Raw genomic sequence first — 19095 nt, forward strand, 5'->3', positions numbered from 1 at the left:
CCACCTAATTTGATTCCATCTCTAATATTTTAAACATTTTTAGAAGAAGAATTATATTACACTTGGGTTTCTCAGTTGAGTAACTTTTTTTTTTCTTTTTACCCCAAATAACCTGAAATTGCTTTGGTCTCCAAGTTACTTATAGAACTCTGTGTCTTTAGGATAGAATTATTTCTAAGACTGTTTCCCCAACATTAGCTTTTGTTGGGCTCTTTAGTTTTGTGTCACAGTGGCTACTAATGTTAAATCAGCTCTCTTTCCCTTCTGTCATTGGTAGCAGCTACACAAGCTGTCAGCCCATTGTGGTTTCTTTCAAAGATTGGTTACGTACCTCCAAAGTGAGTTTGTACAGGGGACTCTGTGAGGTATACTGAAGAGGGTGAAGACTGACGAAAAGCAGTCAGTGTGGAGTGCGTCTTGTTTCCTCCTAAGCTTGGGACGTCAGCTGCTTCCTTCCATCATATGCTGGCGACTGTATTCTCGTACTTGCTAAGTTCAAGGCGCCCCCTTGTGGTGAGACTGATACTAATCAACATGAGAAAGCAAAATGGCGAGATTACAAGTGATATAGAGGCAATGCCTTTGGATATAATCTTATTGCTCTCCTCATTTTTAAGGCTCTCAAAAGAATAAAATATTTTTTCTCCTTTTGTTTTAAATTCATCTGTAGCTATTCAACTCATATGCAATGCTGAGTGTTTTGGAGGTAGAAGCGAATCAGAAAAGCAAGCGCAAATAATTTGATGCCAAATCCCAGGTGACTTTTAAAAGTAATTTCGTATTTTTTATTACAAAAGTAATACTTGTAAATTCTAGAAATGTTAGAAAGAACAGATAAAGAGTAAAAGAATCATTTACCCTCTCACAACCCACGTGGATTAACATTTTGTTATGTATCTTTTTTTTTTTTTTTAGGCATATAGACTCAAAAGAAAACCAAACGTGCCATTTTTCAAACATGATTATATGTGTGGACTTCATTCTGTGTTGTTAGAGTCGGCTACTTCATCATTCTTAGTGTTGCTCGATTTGGTCGGTTCCATTGTGTGCACACCTTACGATACACAAACACAACACCATGTGGGGCTTTCTTGTGGGTTATTGTAGATTTCCTTACGATTAATTGCTCGAAATGGAATGGCTGAACCAAAACGGTGTACAAAACTTTAAGACATTTGACATTTGTTGCCTGGTTATTTGTTTAAGTAAGGCATCTTTTTGACAACGCAATGTATTTTTTTTAAAGTCTCAAATTCCTAGCATTTGCCTTCTTAGTCTGTGCCAAGAATTGTGCACTGTGTTTTACATGCCTCAATCTCAGTTACTCCTCACAACAACCATGAGACTTAAATACTATTAATGTCCCCACTTACAGATAAGGAAGGTCAGGCTTAAGGAAAATAAATCGCTGTCACGTGACTTCAAAAGCAGGAAGACAGTAGTAGGCTGTCAGAAAGGTGATTAAAAATAGCACTTTGCATCCCTCGAATATTGAACTCAGTGGAAACTAAGAGTGATAATTTTCTATTTGTAAAATAAAGACGGTAGGAGAGGAGGAAGAGGAAATGTGCTTCCATAAATTTAGAAACATGAATAAGCATCTAAGTTGATGCTCTGGTAATTAGATCTTCATGTTAGAAGATATGGTGGACAACTCAGTGATTACCGTGGAATTACAAACTCTAGGGAGCTCCTAATATAGACATGTTTTCACTAGATCTTTTCATTTTGTTCCTGAATGCATTTTCTTTAACCACAGTTCATCTTCAGACTGGTTAAACCATTCCCAAGTAGTCAAAAGTTGACTAAAGGGAGAGTGGTATCAGAAAAATCTCCAATTTCTGAATAAAACCAGAACTTTTTTGTGAGTTCAAAGAATTTGGCAGTCTCCAACGTTTTTGCAGTTTTTCTCTCATTGTTGCTCGCTAGAGACTACATTTCACTTTTGTCACCTTTGTCCGCACTCTTTGATTTTTCTATTATTATGTAACTCTTTATTATAGAAAACTCAGGCACAGCAAAACAAAGAAAATAAATATCCCCCATCAGTGTTATAGATACTGTGTTTATTGTTCATCTTTGGTTCTCTCTGCCACATCTGGGTATTAGGCATTTACCCAATATTTGCTATTCCTGATCAGGTCTTCTTGGGCTCATCAGCATTGTTTTTATGCTTAAGGAAAAAAAAAAGAAAAAACTGTTGAACCTGTTTTCCTTCCAGCTACACTTAGCCTTTCAAAGACATTCCAAGTACCATTCAGTATAAGAGCGACATCTGTAGTTTCTCTGCCATTTTCCTCTTCGGATAGCCATTGGATTTATTGGAAGTCTTTGTGGTAATTAAAGTGTCCTTCTGTTTCATTTTTACAGCGTTATTATTTTTGCCGCTCCAGCTGTTTCCTTGTGGCGGCGAGCTGTCGTTTTCTTCCAGTTACATTTCCCTCAATCTTGATGCAACCTCACTATATTGATAAAGTACTTGATTATCATTGTAATTCTCTGAAGTGACTTGCAGACATTCAACTCCTTTCCCACCCAGTCTTTTTTCTTTTCTTTAAGAACAATTTTCTGGTTTATAGTCAAATCCATAAATCAGGCTTCTAAGTTCTCCCCACTTGATTTAATGGGGGTATGTGAGTGGCCTAATAAAATCCAGTTTTCTTTCTCTGCTTTCTTACCGTCGGGCTCAAAACCTGTAGGGCTCAAAATATTTTCCACGCAGATGGAGCCTGGCAAGCAGTGAGAAAGTTTCCCTTGAGTTTCATTTTGTAATCCTGAGAAAATTTCTATCAGTGTAGAGATTAATGTTCCTGTGGCCTCAAGTCCCTTTCTCTGTAGGAGCCATTGCATCTTCTGAAATGGACTCTCCCACCCCAGCACCCCTGGGTCCTTCCTGCTCTGACCCAGGGACACTCTTCCAGCTTCTGCATTTCCTCGACCTTAGTCAACGAAGGCAAGAAAGATGCAGCCACGGTCGGGTTTGCTCCAGGCGTGGAGCGTTTGACCATTGATGTGATTCTCTTGCCCTTTCTTCCTTGGATTTCAGGTGCTCTTCACCTAAAGCAGCTGCTGTAGTGACTTTCTTTGTCCCCTCGTGTCCAGCTTTTCTAAGCTTGGTGCAGGTTCCTCTGCTGAGAGTCGCCTTGCAGAGAGAGGTTGGGGGTCTCCGCCCCTCCTGGCAGCCTCACGGTTGGGGCGCTGGTCTCCTCCAGCCCCTTCCGTTCTCTGTCGCCTGTGTGCAGGGCTGTGTCCCCCCCAGGTCCTCTGCCCTCAGCCCATTTTATTCCCCATCTCCTTGAGATGGAAACTGTGATTTTCTGTACCTCTTTCCCCCTTGTCTGTCCACAACAGCTCTTCAAGTCTATCATCCTGTTTGCATCTTGCACTTTTATTTATCATGTACCTACAGGGTGTTATTATTTGTGGTCTTCATTGGGGTATTTCTTTCATAGTTGAGGAAACCTATAAACTTGGGAGCAGGAGAATCAGAGGCCCTACAGCAACCCTCACCTTTCAAAGGAGAATATATTCACCTCGAAAAGAGCTTTTATGAGGTCAGTCTAGCTAATAGTTCTTCTAATGGCGTCACTCCCCTATTCTCTTAAAAGTCTCTTTTCCTTTTTTTTTTAACCCCCAAGTGCATTCTGGGTAGAATATTTGAGTACTGTTCTTGTCTGGAGACCTGGCTTTTGGCTTTTGGAGATCGCTCTCTGAACTCAAGTGTGCTTTTTCCTGTGGAGATTTGTGTCCGATATGTGTGAGACTAGGTTCTAAATAATACAGAATTATTCAGAAATAAAGGAAATACACGCATAGTACATATCTATATCTAAGTCTGTCATGGTGTATGAATCATGGCTATTGTATAATCCAGTTATGATGGTATTTAGGGGCTCTGTGTGTGCTGGTTATCCATGTGGCTATATCTGTATGCACACGCCGTAACTTATGAAGTGAGCTGCCAAACCGTGACACCTCACTGGCTGATTTTTTTCTCTTTTTTACCTTTTTCTTTTGAATTGTGGAAAAGTATACATGACTTACAATTTAGCACCTTAACCATTTTTAAGTGTACAGTTCAGTAGCATTAAGTACGTTCACGTCGTTGTGCTGCCAACCTCCAGAACTCTTTTCATTTTGCTAAATTGAAACTCTGCATGCATTAAACAGCTCTTCCCCAATCCCCCTTCCCCAGCCCCTGGTGACCACCGTCCTGCTTTCTATTTCTATGAATTGAGTACTGTACATACCTCACGTAAGTGAACTCATGCAGTATTTGTCTTTTTGTGACCGGCTTCTTCCACTTTGTATTATGTTCTAAAGGTTAATCAATGTTGTAGCATGTAACAGAATTCCTCTTTAAGGCTGAATGCCTTTCAATATGTATAGACCACATTTTGTTTATCCGTTCATCTGTTGATGGGCATTTGGGCCGCTTCCACCTTTTGGCTATTGTAAATAATGCCACCATGAACGTGGTGGTAGAGATATCTCTTTGAGACCCTGCCTTTCATTCTCATGGCTGATTTTGGATGCAAGAGTAAGTCATTCTTCTTGCATGAGGATTATGAAGTTTTCATTTTTTAAAACACAAAACCATCTTTCCATCATGGTTTTTTTTAAAAATCAAGTTATCCGAAAGTCAGTGGATCAATGAGAATTGAAATGTTTAAATACTGGTACAGTAAGCATAGTAAGTGGCAGACATCCTCCAGGGTCAGCCAGGTTCAGATGTCAGAATTTGTTCCCTGAACTGTAATTCTGATCTGCTGTTCCTGTAAGTATTCACCTGGGATCTTCTCGTGAAGAAGTCTCGTCATCTGGTGTGGCGCAGCCCAGGCACAAAAAGTCCTGCACTCTTGTCTTCATAGAGCAGCCCAGTGGCCAGTGCCAATCAAGACGGCAGGCTGGGGCTCACCACCAGACTGACTGAGGAAGGTATTTCATCTGGCTCTGGTCACCCGCCTGCAACCTTGAGACACCCTCAAGGACAACAAGCCAGTGTGACATATTCTCAAATGACCAGGTGAATTTAGAAGGGCCCCGCTGTGAGACATGTCGGGGAAAACTCACTGCTGGTCAGGGCTGGCTTTCACCGTATCTCTCTAAATCCTAAGGATGGGACTGCCACCTTTCTGTCTTTCTTTGTCAGGGGAGAGGGCTTCACGGTGCTGCATTGTCATCATGAGCAAATAGATGATTCCTTTGAGTCAACTGTTCTTTTTCTGTTCCTGTTTTCACCCTTTTTCTTTTCTATTTTTTTTTTCTCTCTTTTTCTCCTGATACACAGGCTTTGCAGCACATGCTGATCTCTCTTCAGGCAGAACTTGACATTCAAAGGTACTTGATGAAAATTGAATCATCTCAGCGAGTTAGTACTTTACCTTTTCTTCTCTGCATTGAGTCTTACCTCGCCGCATGCCTTTTCACTCAGCTGCGTGTGGCATTCTAATCAGTGTCAGCCTGTTCCTGTCCCCGTCTACCCTGAGCCTGGGTTTAAACCTCTCAGAGCCAAATGCTTGCAGCATTCCCAAACTTGTGCATTTTTTTTTAAATCTTGAGAGTGAATATTAAAAATGAACACTAATCGCATGCTTGCTTCGAAATCTGTCATCAACGTTTCCACAGTTGGAGTTGTGGGATCGGCAGTAACGCGATGGCAATTCAGAGATCTCTGCACAGTCCTCTGAAAAGTGGGGCTCTGGTCCCAGCAGCTTTCTCAAGGCAGAAAGGTTCTGGAGCTGAAACAGAAACCTATCCTTCTAACAGCCTCAGAGCTCTGGGACTCTTCTTTCGCTAGGCTCCCAAACACCCGGTATGGGGTCCAGACCATTTCACTGGCATACATCTTAATAATAAAAATGATAGGAGCAGACGTAGTTATATAAAGTTTACTAGGCACCAAGCACTGTTCCAAGTGCTTTACAAGAGTTAACCTCTCACGCCAGCCCCATGGGGTAGGCATCCTATGGTCCCCATTTTATAAATGAAGAAACTGAGGCACAGGGAAGTTCAATACCTTGCCCAGGGCCACATAACAGGTAAGTTAGAGTTGGAACTCCAGGCAGTCAGGCCCCAGAGTCAGTTTCAATATATTATTTATTTCCCCATAACCCTCAATATCCCCTATTTCATAATAGGTCAGTTTAGAATGTTACACCTGGAAGGGGGTGGAGAGTGTCCAGTACTTGGACACCTGGCTTGGCATTGGGTACCTGTACCAACTGACCCATTGGCACATGGCCACCCGTATCCTTTTTGTCCCCCAAACGTGGCCTGTTTCTTTATTGTCTCCGGAGCTTGCCCAGATGAGAACCATTTGGTCTTTACTGTGAGGCCCAAAACACACTGTGCTCAGGAAGCATCCGGCGGTCGGGCTTTAGTGCATCTGTGACTTCCTGGCCATTCGGTCAGTCTTCAATGACCTCTTCACCTTCCTTTCCTTATAATCATTCTCTTTGATCTTGTCTAAAGTCACAAGCTCAAATTAGAAAGTTCCTGCCCAAACGAATAGACATAGAAGGAAAAGTTGGGGGACACATACGACAGAGACCCACGGTCCTACTCTACACCAGCTCAGTTCTGATGAGGTGTTTACCGTGCATTTTTTCCACGAGTTCTTCATTGTTTTCACAGCTCTGTAATTCATGCAAAATAGAGCCGCCTTTATGATTTCCTTGCACACATATTGTGCAGCAAATAGAAATGCAGAAAAGGAAGCATGGAGAGCTCTTCCCCACAACTTTACATGCTGCCATTAACTACTCCTTTCTACTTTCAGAACAGAGACTTGACATCGTGATGTAGGGTTTTCTACAGAGTTTGGGGTCCCTCTCACTGTTCTTTTTTTCTTAAAGCCTGAAACAAATTCTCATTGCTAACTTTTATTTTTTGACATATCAGCAAATAATGGAATATGTGAGAATTTTTCAAGAGCTTTTTTTTTTAAGGTTTTAAACACAAGTTACAGTGACAATGGTGCTTTTTGGAGAAGGAGTGGGATGAAAGTTAAGGTGGGAAATTGAAGATTTTCTTTCTTCTCTTTGATAAAGAGTGACTCCCAGAGCCTCTAAGGAGGTCACAATCTCTATTTTGAAGTTGGAAGTAATCATTTACCGACTTCAGGCAAGGTGGTGGCAGTAAGAGGTTGGGTGTATCCTCTCCTCTCACACAGGACCCCACAAACCATGGGACCTTCTGAGCACAGCAGGGAGCCAAGCCATGTAGAACCATCCCTGCGAGAATGTACTACATAGAGCAGCTGAATGCTTCCCATCATTTATTGTTGACAAATTCCTGTGCATTTTTTCCTTAGTGACTCCTCACACAATCATATCAAGCAGATACTCAGATTTTTTTTTTTTTTTTTTTTGCGGTACGCGGGCCTCTCATTGTTGCAGCCTCTCCCGTTGCGGAGCACAGGCTCCGGATGCGCAGGCTCAGCGGCCACAGCCCGTGGGCCCAGCCGCTCCACGGCATGTGGGATCCTCCCAGACCGGGGCACGAACCCGTGTCCCCTGCATCGGCAGGTGGACTCTCAACCACTGCGCCACCAGGGAAGCCCAGATCTTTTTTTTAATAAAAGTGAGAACTAAGGTTCAAAGAGCTTCCCTGTGGGGTCGCACTGCCAGTGCCTGGCAGGATTGGAGTCTGTGTTCTGCAAGAACAGCGTGATAAAAAGACTAAAGTCCTCTCCTTCTAAATCTTGTTCTCTTTCCATCTCTCCAGACTCTGGTATTCTTTCTTATAGCAGAACTAGAGGGAAAAAGAACCTTTGACCTGAAAAGCTCGTCGGAATTTTCACAAGGTTTTTCTCATTTGAAAATCAATGCAGGGAAATTGGGAGGGCAGTTGGTGGTGGTAATGGGCTGTGTGTGTTTAGAAACGAGAGTTTGAAAAGTGGCAGCAGCTTCTACTCCCAAGATGTCTGGATAGGGTCTGGCCTCAAGCACTGAAGCTTGGTGACCTCGGGCACCACAGTATCCCCGCTGATACTGAAGGCCAGCTCCTTCTTCACTGTGAGGATGCACATCCTCAAATCTCCCAGGACAGGCTGAGGAAGGGGGGCCTCTGCTATCAGGGAAACCTCTCTGGTTTCACAACAGTGTAGTTAAGCTCTAGGGGCATCACCCCTGGGCCTGGCGTCCCACATCCTCTCCAAACTGAAGTCTGGGCTGCAGAGATGAGCTGAATGATGGCTTTTGAGGAGGCCTTCTAAGGGGCATACTTAGCACTAAGTGTGATGCTGGTTGTATTTCACTTGAAATTTCGAAGCCTGCAAGCAGGCCCCTTTCCTTTCATCTCTGTAATAACACATCCTCACGCGGACACCTATTATCCCGAAGCCTTTTAAGTGCATTCCAGGCACTCTGAGTTGCAAAGGCACCTGCTACCTTGCTCAAGCCCCTCCCAATGCAGACGGTAGGAGCCAAAGCCTCGGAAACTGTTTGTTTGTTTATAATGCACACCGTCTTGGTTCACGAGTAAAAGGAAAGAGAAAGAAACGGATTGATTGACTTAAGGCAGCTCACAATAAAGAGACATCTACCTTCAGGTGGCTAAACTAAAAATCGAAAGGGAAAACCGCATAAGAGGAGGAGACAAAGTTATGAATATGGCCAACTCTGATTAGCTTGAACATTAAATTTAGCTTCGACTTTTCTGATACATGCGGTATTTTATGTATATTTGATATACTTCTCATTATAGGACAAAGCAATACTTATGACTCCTTCACAAGGCAGAATTATTTTCTTTGTTTTAAATTCTAAAAGAAACGTTGTTTGCTCATGCCTTCAGAAAAGGGACATCCGTCAACGTAACAGACAGGATCAACAGGAAAACAGCAGTATTCTTCATCTGGCCTTTTATTTTACATCAAGTCCTTCAAGATGAAGCACAGCACTAAATAATAATTGTAGGAACGTGCGTCTGAAGGGGGTGGGGGGGCTGAGTTAATGAGATCCAGTTTTGGAACTTGCTGATGGTGTAAGTTTCTAACTTGATGGAAGGATGCTGAAGAGAGATGATGGCGAGCCAGGACCTCATCATCTTTAAATAGGATTTCTCTCTTTCTGTCTTTGAAGGGAAGTCAGAGAGCAGCCGATTCAAGGTGTTATATCAGAAGCGAGTCTATGTCACAGCCCAGGTAGACCACCAGGCAGGCAGGTGGCAGGTTGACATCCAGACATCCTGGAAGTGGGAGAGGCTACACCTTATCTGTGGGTCAACCTACTTTGGCCTCTTCTCCAGGCACAGCTAAACCTCTTAAAGGAAAAAAGAAGAAGAATCGCATCATCTACACATTATGAAGGGGTTGAAAAGTAGGAAATATCCAGGAGATGGTAGAAAATCGCTAGAGTTCCAAATTTACCTGGAGTCAAATTGTAAAAGCCTTAAAATGCCGCTACTGTAAGGGTGTCAGAGCTCTGGATAGGAGAGTCTGTCTCCTTAAAAGGTGAAGTGCATGATCTGCATGTCCAAAAACTTGAATTGATGGCTTTGGGCTCTTCTTTCTTAATCATTTCTTTCTTGAAAGTGGAAGTCTATGCAGTTTCGGATTCCTGCAAAATTTTGCATGGCATGAACCTGGAAATGTGTCTTTGTTCCCGTGTTTTCCACATGAATTTGTGTCCCCATTTCAGGGGCCATCTGTGAGGACAAACCTTTTCCCTGGAATCTAATTGTGGGAAGTAACACATGAGAGGCCCAGGTGGGCATGGGTATCTTCAGGTCACCATAGACAAGAATCCTTGTGGATTCTAAATGTTTTGTGAAAAGGTCTTCCCTTCCCCTGATTCACTCTTTAAAAATATCATGCTTATGCAGTAAATCTCTGATTTGCAAAAGCAATATTATCCTCGTTTTGGAGAAATAAAGACGAAGGTATATTACTCATAATACTACTGTGTAAAAGGAACCAAGGCTAGTATTTGGGTATATTCCTTCCATTTCTTAGATTATGAAAAAACAGTTCTTAAAAACACCTTGATTATGACTGCATAGTATTCCACAGTGTGGCTCCATTGCGACCTGTTAACCAGCCTTCTAAGTTTCTAGATTTATGTATTCTATTAAAGATGTAACATGTACAGGTTTGTTCCCTGACCCTCAACTATAGTAAGTAACACTTTTCTCCATGTTTGTATATCAAATTAATCTGGCTTGGCTTCAGCAGTTATTGAGAAATGTATTCTCGTCACTTGGGGTCATAAAGAAATCCTAGGGATCGCATCTAGTCTGATAGAACCGGGTAAGGTTCCTGGGTCTCCTGGGACTCAGCAGATGGCCTCCTAGTGGTCTGTTTGCAGGTGGGCTCGTGGGGCTGTCTGCCAGGCTAAGCCCTTCAGCCGCTCTGAGCACACCACACACACCTCCTCCACCCGGGGCCACTCCTTGTAAATGGAATCCAGGCCTCCAGAGTTTGAAGAACATCCTCACCATCACCACCACCAACAACAAAGCCAGCATCCTCTTCCCGGCCCTGCAAAGCCACTCAGCCCCCCTCTTTCTGCCCAATTAGCAACCTTTCTCCTCTCACACTGGGGGGGTCGGGGGTGGGCAACCCCAGACTCATCTTCCAAACGCCTTTACCCCCTGAGCCCAATCTAGGGAGGGAGTCTCTGGGGTGACCTCTGTAGCACTGAGACACCGATCACAGCCCTTCCACCTGGGAAGACCTTGGAACACAGAGGCTTGGCCGTTTCCCCAGGAACTTGGGGATGGGGGTAGATGTCCCATCATGTTTGTTGCTGACAGCCATGAGGACAAGATAAGTTGATGATATCTCAGAAGAGTCATCTGACGCACAGATACCTCGAAAGAGAGTGTCCGTGTCGTGCGATGCGTCTTGAAATAACGAGGAAGCATCCTTGTCTGAACAGAGGTGTCCGTGTCATGCGTCTCTTGGCATCTGCGGGAGGGGGCTTCGCATGGTGAGAGCGCGTCGGCAGAGGGGTCCTGCTTGTCTCGCTCGGCTCTGTGCAGTGCCTGCCTCGCCGCAGGGATGCCTGTGGCCGGCTCTGGCCGGGGAGGCGAGGGGAGCTGACTCCCCAGCCTCACGGCCTTTTCATCTTTCTGATCTGTTAATGAACTAATAGGCACAGTGAAGGAAAAAATGGGGAAGCAAAAGACACAGCTGTACTTTGCTCGACTGCTGAATCGTCTGATTTTAGTCCAGACCAAACAGCTTTTCTGTTTTCACAGGTGAAAATCATGAAAAATGTCTGGGTACCCTTTTGGTGGAAAGAGGGAGGAAGGGGTTGAAATATTACCCTTGAAGAAACAGGGTATAAACTGAGTTTATCAAGGATAATTCATCGAAATAAATCCTAGAGAAAAATGTATCCCCTTTGTCCAAGCTGGGGAAGGGAAATACTGATTTGCAGGGCTAAACCTAAGTCCGTCTTTATGAGAATCTCAGATATGCACAGTTGGAAGCTGGTATTAGAATGGGAGGTGTGTGTGCATATATGTCCTTCTTGTGTTAAGACCCAGAAATACCTGGTTACCGGTGAACCTGGCATGTGTCCACAAACTACTCCCAAGAAGCACCCAGGTACACATTCAACACTGTATTGTGTGTGTGTGTGTGTGTGTGTGTGTGTGTGTGTGTGTGCGCGCGCGTTACCAGCAGGACCCTTTTGTGCTTGCACCCAAGTTTTCTATTGAAAACAAAAGCTGATTTCTTGTCCTCTGAGTCATTAGCACCAGCCCCCCCCCCCCCAAATTACACATTTGTTACAAAACTAAGTACAGTTCTCTCCTACACTTGTGTTCCAGTTCTCACATCGATCTGTCATGCTCTAGAACCGGGATGTCCTCGGTCTGTTCCCCAGATCGGCCATCAGGCTAAGACTGGCCCCGAGGAGATGCTGGCTCAGGTTTCATCACTGTGGCCATCGGCCACGGAAGTTGTGAGAAGTAGCCAAAGAGCTGTGGGGAGACCCGGTCCCGCTGCTTTAGAAGCACCCCAGGGTGTGGGTCCCCGGATGCACCTGAGAATGGCAGGTCCTCAGCTGCTGCGGCCACCTGGATGGGTTTATGTAAGGGGAAGCCCCTATGGGAGCTCTTGGTCTTCACATCCCCAGACCCAAACCCAGCAGAGGCCGTAGACCTTGGAAACAAGGAGGGCTGGAGAAGGGAGCGGAAGCACTGCGCTGTGGTTCTAGAAAGGACTCTGAGCACGTTCAAAGCTTAAACCTTCCATAGCGGCGACTTGTCCGTTCTCCTGAGGTTAGAGGAGCGCAAAGCAGGGATGGTAAAGAAAACTAAAGTCTGGGGATCTTCCAGTGTTCGTGAACTTCAAATATTTTGCTCCTTTTATCTTTCATAAGAGTACATAACACCTAGAAAAATCTCTTCAGTTGACGTCACAATTTTGACTGGATTTTGAGTTGAAAGCTTCCCAAGCGCAAGAAATGGGGTGAAAGTGTCTGAATGTCATGATTAAATTAACCATGTCAATTAGTGAGTATTAGGATAATGAGTCATTCTGAATACATTTGCATTTGCATGTGGGAAGCTTTACTCTATTTCTGAACTCTCTGTGGAAACTGGGCATTCACTAAAATGGAGTAAAATTCCAGTAAGGCAACTTTGGGTTTTCTTTTTAAAATAGAACATAGTCTGACGCGAAGCATGCGCCCTGGCTAATCAGACACCCCACTGTTGCCAACAGTTAGCATCTTACCTAAAGGTACATGTGCAGGCTTTATTTTCTGGACCTGGGCATTTCAAATTAGAGTTTACAGGGTCTGAAAAATGGGAATGACGAAACATCATCAATGCCTCCAGCCCTAGTTTTCTTTTCTCTTTGCTTTTAGTCCCCAAATACAACACTGCATATAATAAGAACAATTTGATCTCCTAGCAGAGCATACTCCTCACGGTGAACACTTCAGCCAATATTTGTTCATGACCTTAAAATGCATGTATGGCAGCCTTTTAAGAATTAATGCTCTGCAACTGTGTTGCGTGCGCTTGAGGACATAAATGCGGGAACCTGGATCTTGGTGCTAGCTAGCTACATATTTCTGTAGAGCAGATGCAATAGGGGAAATCATTTGGGGAAAACCATTTGAAGGAATCTCAGTAAGCTGAAGTTTTCTGGGTGACATGATTTTTCTTCTTCTTTGTGGTGTGTATCTTAGAGTGATGAAATTTTAGTCCTGAAAGGACTAGCTACCCACCAGTCAACCTCTGGTCTTACAGAAGAGGAAACTATGACTTAGTGAGATTGTACGTTGCCCAATTTTGGTGCAAGCTGGCTGACAGACTCCTGGTTAAATGACTTTACCCCTGTCAGCTCTGGAATCCTGCAGACTTGATCCCAGTTCCTCCACTAGCTAGAATTTTTGGGTAAGTTGCTTCCACGATTTGTCTCCTCAGTGTAGCCAGTATTATGAAGTGGCAGTGAGGGTTCAATGAGATGACCACACAATCAATCACAGTGCAGCAGGCACTGAATTTGTGAGTCCCTTTCTCTCTCCCCACACCCCTCACTAGGAAGACAGTCTTCCTAGAGAACCGGTCTGCACTTGTTACGGGTGATGCAGAGGAGGGATCTGCCTGAAGCCTCCTACCCCAGCATCCCTTGGTGGTTGAAAGCCCTTTTTGAAGAAGTAAAGACAAGAAAGGATCAGTGGGGTTCAGGTGGCCTGGTTACACAGACTGCCCCTTCCTGCATGACCCCAGAGGACTTCCTGTTTGAGTGGTAGGTTTGGGATCACCTGATGATTTAGGGAAACATCTAGAAGGTTGTGATGGAAACAGAGGGAGGTGGTCATGGGTGTCCGTGAAGCGCTGAAATCCAGCTTTCCAGGCCCTGGAGTCCTGCCCAGGTGGCTCAGAGAGCGTTTCCACCATTCTCTGCTTCCTGAATCTTCCCAGTTAGGGGCAGCTCTCCTCCCAGAAGCTTGGGGCAGGGGCTGCAAACACCATGCTGTAGATGATGCATGACCAAGAAAAGGCTTCTTCTGAGCCAAAATGAGAACAGTAACTCCCAACAGAAAGACTTTTTTCTTGAGCCAAATCTGAATTGTGTGAGTATCCTGCCTCCCATTTTTTTGGTATTAAAGTATCTTTCCTTTCTCGTGGCAACATGGTGCCGTGCAGAGGGAAAATTTCAAGCGAGAGGGCATGTTTGGATGCCCCTTACTTTGCAAAATAAAATCCTAGTAACCCTGCGTTGTGCCCTCCCCCATAATTTTTAAAAGAATGTTTAATTTGTGAAATACAAAATGAGAACAAATGCTCCAGAGAGTTTAACTTTCTCCACAGTTATTACCAATGTTATAAACCTGTGAGCCTCATGGCTGCCCAGGCAGGGGAGCTGTTAGAATTGGTCTTTGTCTGTGATGGTTTGCTTGGAAGACACAGAGTCACCTCAAACTGGTTTAAGTATAAGAATGGAATTAGTTGGAAGGAATAATTTGGAAAGACCTCACAGTGTACTGGACTCAGGAGCTGGCATGCCTAGGGGCCCAGAGAGCTGTTCTGTCTTTTAGGGTCTCCCATTGGAGTCATGGGGGTCTCTTGTCTCCCTTTTTCTATACAGATCTGCTTCATCCTTTCTCTGTACTCTTCTTTCTCTGTTTCACATTCCCTTGTGCGTGTCAGCCACAGCTTCAAATGACCTCACATTTTAAGTTCTCAGTGGATACAGACTAAAGAGCTTCATTGTCCCAGGACTCCATTTCCAGGAAGAGCATGTGATTGGTCCAGCCAGGATCAGGTGGCTACTGCTCGGTCCAGTCAGCTGCGACTGGGCTGGGAGTGGGTGACCATACACTGCATCACTCAAACCAGGATACCTTTGAGAGTGGAAGGGAGTTACTACTAATATTTACACTGGGACAACAGGTGCAAAGCAGAACGGTCCGAGGATGCTACAATCTGTATTTACCCTGGATGTGGGACATTGGACATCAGGAACTTATCCATATGGGCAGGGAGGAATTCCGCAGAGAGGGGGGCATTGTTTGAGGGCCAGAACCCTTTCAAAGATGGCTAAGTGTCAAGTCAAATAACAAAAGGGGAACTTTGTCATGTATTCACTGTTACTGGAGAGGGGGTTGCCTGTACGAAAAGACGACTTGGTACTCAGCTGCTTCTGGACGGTGCATCTGTTAGCTCATTTGAGAGAGCAGAGAAGGACCTCAGAGTGTGCACAGGGGGGACAACTCCTTTAGGGGCCACCAGCTGTCCCACCCCCTCCTCCCATGTGCCCCCGAGTGCACACAGACCTGAGAACCTCAGTGGGTGACTTCGCTCAGACCATCCCTAGCACCTCTCACCTCTGCTCTCTGTCCTCTCCCATCCCGAGACTCGCACCGGGCTGAGTACCAAGCCCCTGTTTCAAATGCTTTTTGACTTTTTTTTTTTTTTAATATGTCAAATCATAGGGTATCTGACACCAGTGTCAGCAATTTTCATTGTCTTTTCTCTTCCCTAAATGATGTCTCAGCATCGAGCTGGCATCTGAGGGGAGAGCACGGTGTGAGAAGATTGCTAATATGCAGTGATAGTTTGCAATGAGAAAGTGAATGACATAATAACGAGAGCAGGCGTTTATATTTGGAACTGAATAGCTGTGTTTAGGAAGCTTAAAAAAAATAAAAAAGGATTGAGCCCTTATATCTTTATTTTTATACACACTCCAACCACGATGACCCTGAACAAGAAATAGAAATTTGATTTTGATTTTCTTCAAGGATTATTGCCTTTTGCAATGGAAAATGACAACTCATCAAATGCATTGTGTCTTCCATGGGCTGCAAAGATGACCAAACACCAGAGGTTGTCATTGTAGCCATGTTGCTTCAAGTAATATTATTTCTTGGCTACTTTGCTAAGCTGAATGTATTTTCTTTCTTTTTTTTTTTTAAGTCAGGGATGAGGACATTTGAGTTTGATATTCTGCTGAGAATAGTAACCAGCTATCTACCTCACTGAAGACCATATGAATTTACATAACTCTTGGTGAGCTGGGCAGTGATTTAGGGTTGGTTTTTTTTTTTTTAAGTCTAGCAATACTCTTAAGGAGTGCCAAAGCCAGATCCCAATCTTTGTAACACAAGCAGACTTTATGAAAAATAAACCACTTCAGGGCCTTGCACGGAAACATTAACCCAAAGCAAAGAGACAAGTTAACTGTTCATGGGTGTCCTTTCTGGCCATGATGTGGGCATGTCATCTGAGCGGAGAGTTTCCTGTGGAACACCGAGGCTGGCCACCTCGATGAAGGGGGTACAGGGGGCTATGTTCTGACCTTACTCCTGTTTTCTTCTGTGGAAATGTCCTAAGAGGTGTAGCAGGGGTGGGTGTCTAGATAATACAGTAGTGCGCCTGCCAAGAGGGGTCTCCTGGTACTTTTAGCAAGAAAAGGGAAAGGAACTGACCATCGCATCCTCAAAGGGCTCCCCTAGAACATCAGGCACACCTGGGGCATCCCTGAAAGAGTTCTGCAGCTGAAGCCTAGAGGCAGGACCGGCTGTATATAATTCTTAGTGTATCTTGTTCCAAAAAATTATTAAGGGTTTCAAGACGGCCACAGCAGAGCATGAAACCAAGCCCAGAGCACTTTTAAATGCTGGGTCGCTTGTACACCCACAAAGCTGGTCCTGCCTTGACAGTTAAGTGCTTTGGTGTTTTTAACTTCAAAATGCATCCTTAGGAAGACTTAAGAGGACATTAAGGAATGCAAACCACGCCCCCCCCAAAAAAAAACCTGGCTCCTGGGGACTGCCTGTGTCCCACGACCAGCCCGTCAGCACCTTCGGCATCTTAGTAAGAGAAAACTCACCTGCTGATTAATTCAGGTCAGTTTGCCTGGAATTGTAATGAAAGCAGGGGCAGGCTTTGGGAGGGGGAAAGCTGAGATCGTGCATTCATTCATCCTAAGCCCCCCAGTTTCACTGACTCCCTTTCTTTGACCTTCTACACGTATAATCTCCAGCCTCCACACAATAGCCCAAATGATCTTATGAAAAATGTGTCTGATCCTGGCCACCTCCCCCTTCTCCCTGCCTCGAATACCTCAGTGGCATTCTGGTATCTTAGAGTCACATTGAAAATTCTCCCCTTGACGCTAAGGCTCCGTGAGATCTGGGCTCTTCTGGTCTCCAGTCCCACCCTGTCTCCAGTACTTGCCACTTCTTTCTGCCTCGGGGACTTTGCACGTACTGTCCCTTCCACCTGGAATGCCTTTTTCTTTTCACCCCACCCGCTGGCTTGCCCCCTCCTCCCAACTTCGCACGTCCTTGAGGTCACAGTTTACTTGCTTTTCCAACTTTCCACCCACATACACCCCCTCCCCAGCCTGGGTTACACACTGTCAATGTCTTCAGTGTCTGTCCCCTGACTCGACTGTAAGCACCATGAGGGCAGGATCATGTCTCTTTTGTCTGTCGTTCTGTTCCCAGTACCTAGCATGTGCTAGCGTGTACCTAGCAGGTGCCTGGAACACAGTAGGCACTCAACAGGTGTCTGTTGAAAGGATGAATGGACGTACCACACAGTTCGTGGTTTAAACTTAATTATACATTATCTTGTGTTATTTGTTGTCCTTCATTCATTTCACCAATTAGTTTTGAAACTCATTCACATCAGGCAACATGACGTCTGTCTGTCTCTGAATCGCCCACAGTGCTCAGTATATGTTCAAGGAATGTTATTGACCAACATAGATTATGAGTGTTTTACACATTCAGTCCCTTGCCATTACAGTATAGATAACCAAGAGAGAAATTAAATTTTGTATTATGTGTGTTTAAGTTATTATAGATACCATCTGTTGATTGGCGAGGTAAGTAATAACCAAAACTAGACATAATCCAAATTATGGGATTTCTGCCTCAAAAGAAAAAAATCAACTGTGATAGAAATATCTCCCTCACAATCATATTTTACTGATTTTGGAAACAGTCTTAATAGAAGAGTTGAAAGAACTGGGTGTGTTCAGTTTACTCTGGTGCGGGTACGTCATCCGTGTTAGGTGATAAAAACGTGCACAGTCCCCTCTGCTGTGATCGTAACAACCACTAGAATTTGTCTGGCCAAAGGAATTGACTTGCCATCGTTCTTTCCTGTGATGTGGCTTGTCCTCCATGCCTTGCTTGAAACGGCATATGCACAGTAGATGTCCAGTGCTAAAAATCTTAATGGAATACTCAGGGACTCTTTTCTCTCACTAACGTTCACAACTGATACTTTGAACCACTCTGTCGTTATTTTTGTATCTAGTCCTTCCGATGGACTTTTTCTCGTTGCCATGTTGTTTTTTCCAGATTCGTAGACCTTGATGGCATTAAAAATATTTTCAGCATAATTAATAATAGGCTATTTCCCACTTTCTTTCACATGCCTTTTGCAGACAAGAAGCCCCAAACTGTCTCACAGTCCGCAGCCTCCCAACGTGGGTGACGCGGCAGAGCGTTTATCAGAGGCGTCTGGAGAGTCTGTGGAAGCCATGTCTGAGGGAGAAACTCCAAGTCCTTTCTCCAGAGGCAGCCGGACTCGAGCGAGCCTTCCAGTGGTGAGGTCGGCCAACCAGACGAAGGAAAGATCTCTGGGTAAGCTTCGAAAGGCGGTTTCTAATGTTTATTACCGCATGTGTGTATGTTTATACTTCTGAACGCATACCCCTGCATCTGGATGTTAATTTGATCTCGATTTGTAAACACACAAACTTCTCAGAAACTCTGTTGATGTAACATCAAGCCTTGAGGAGTTACGTGCTGAAGAAGCAGCAAGTCCGACCGGTCTTTGGGGCTGGGCACATTCAGAACGGGCTGGGGTTAGTCACTCAAGCAAGAGACTAGCAGTGCCTGTGGGTATTCCTGGTATAAGGAATAGCAAGGGCCGGATTACAGAATGAGCCTCATTTCTTAGGGAACCTCCTCCACGGTTTCAGAATTGTGGGCGGATGGGGTGTGAGCCCCACTGTCTGGCAGTCCAGGGGAGGATATGAATGGCTGCAGGAAGAAGAGGTACAAGGTGGCCAACACCGCCGTGACTGGTAAGGAAAGCCAGAAACACAGGGCTGTTTCCTCTACCACCACATGAAAGGGTGGAGGGGTTTGGCAAGAGTTTGGC

General features: G+C 44.6%; 1 protein-coding gene across 12 annotated transcripts in view; it reads left to right on the plus strand.

The window, feature by feature from the left end:
- The window catches only part of KIAA1217, a 497456-nt gene that overhangs the window by 308671 nt on the left and 169690 nt on the right, over window positions 1–19095 (plus strand). For all 12 annotated transcript variants that reach the window (XM_082847332.1, XM_082847326.1, XM_082847327.1 and 9 more), the window contains exon 3: window positions 18374–18572. In XM_082847332.1, the coding sequence (XP_082703458.1) occupies window positions 18374–18572 (199 nt within the window). The remainder of the gene's footprint in view (window positions 1–18373; window positions 18573–19095) is intronic.

Source organism: Leucopleurus acutus (genome assembly GCF_964270905.1).
Source record: "Leucopleurus acutus genome assembly, chromosome: 1".
Classification (NCBI taxonomy): Eukaryota; Metazoa; Chordata; class Mammalia; order Artiodactyla; family Delphinidae; genus Leucopleurus; species Leucopleurus acutus.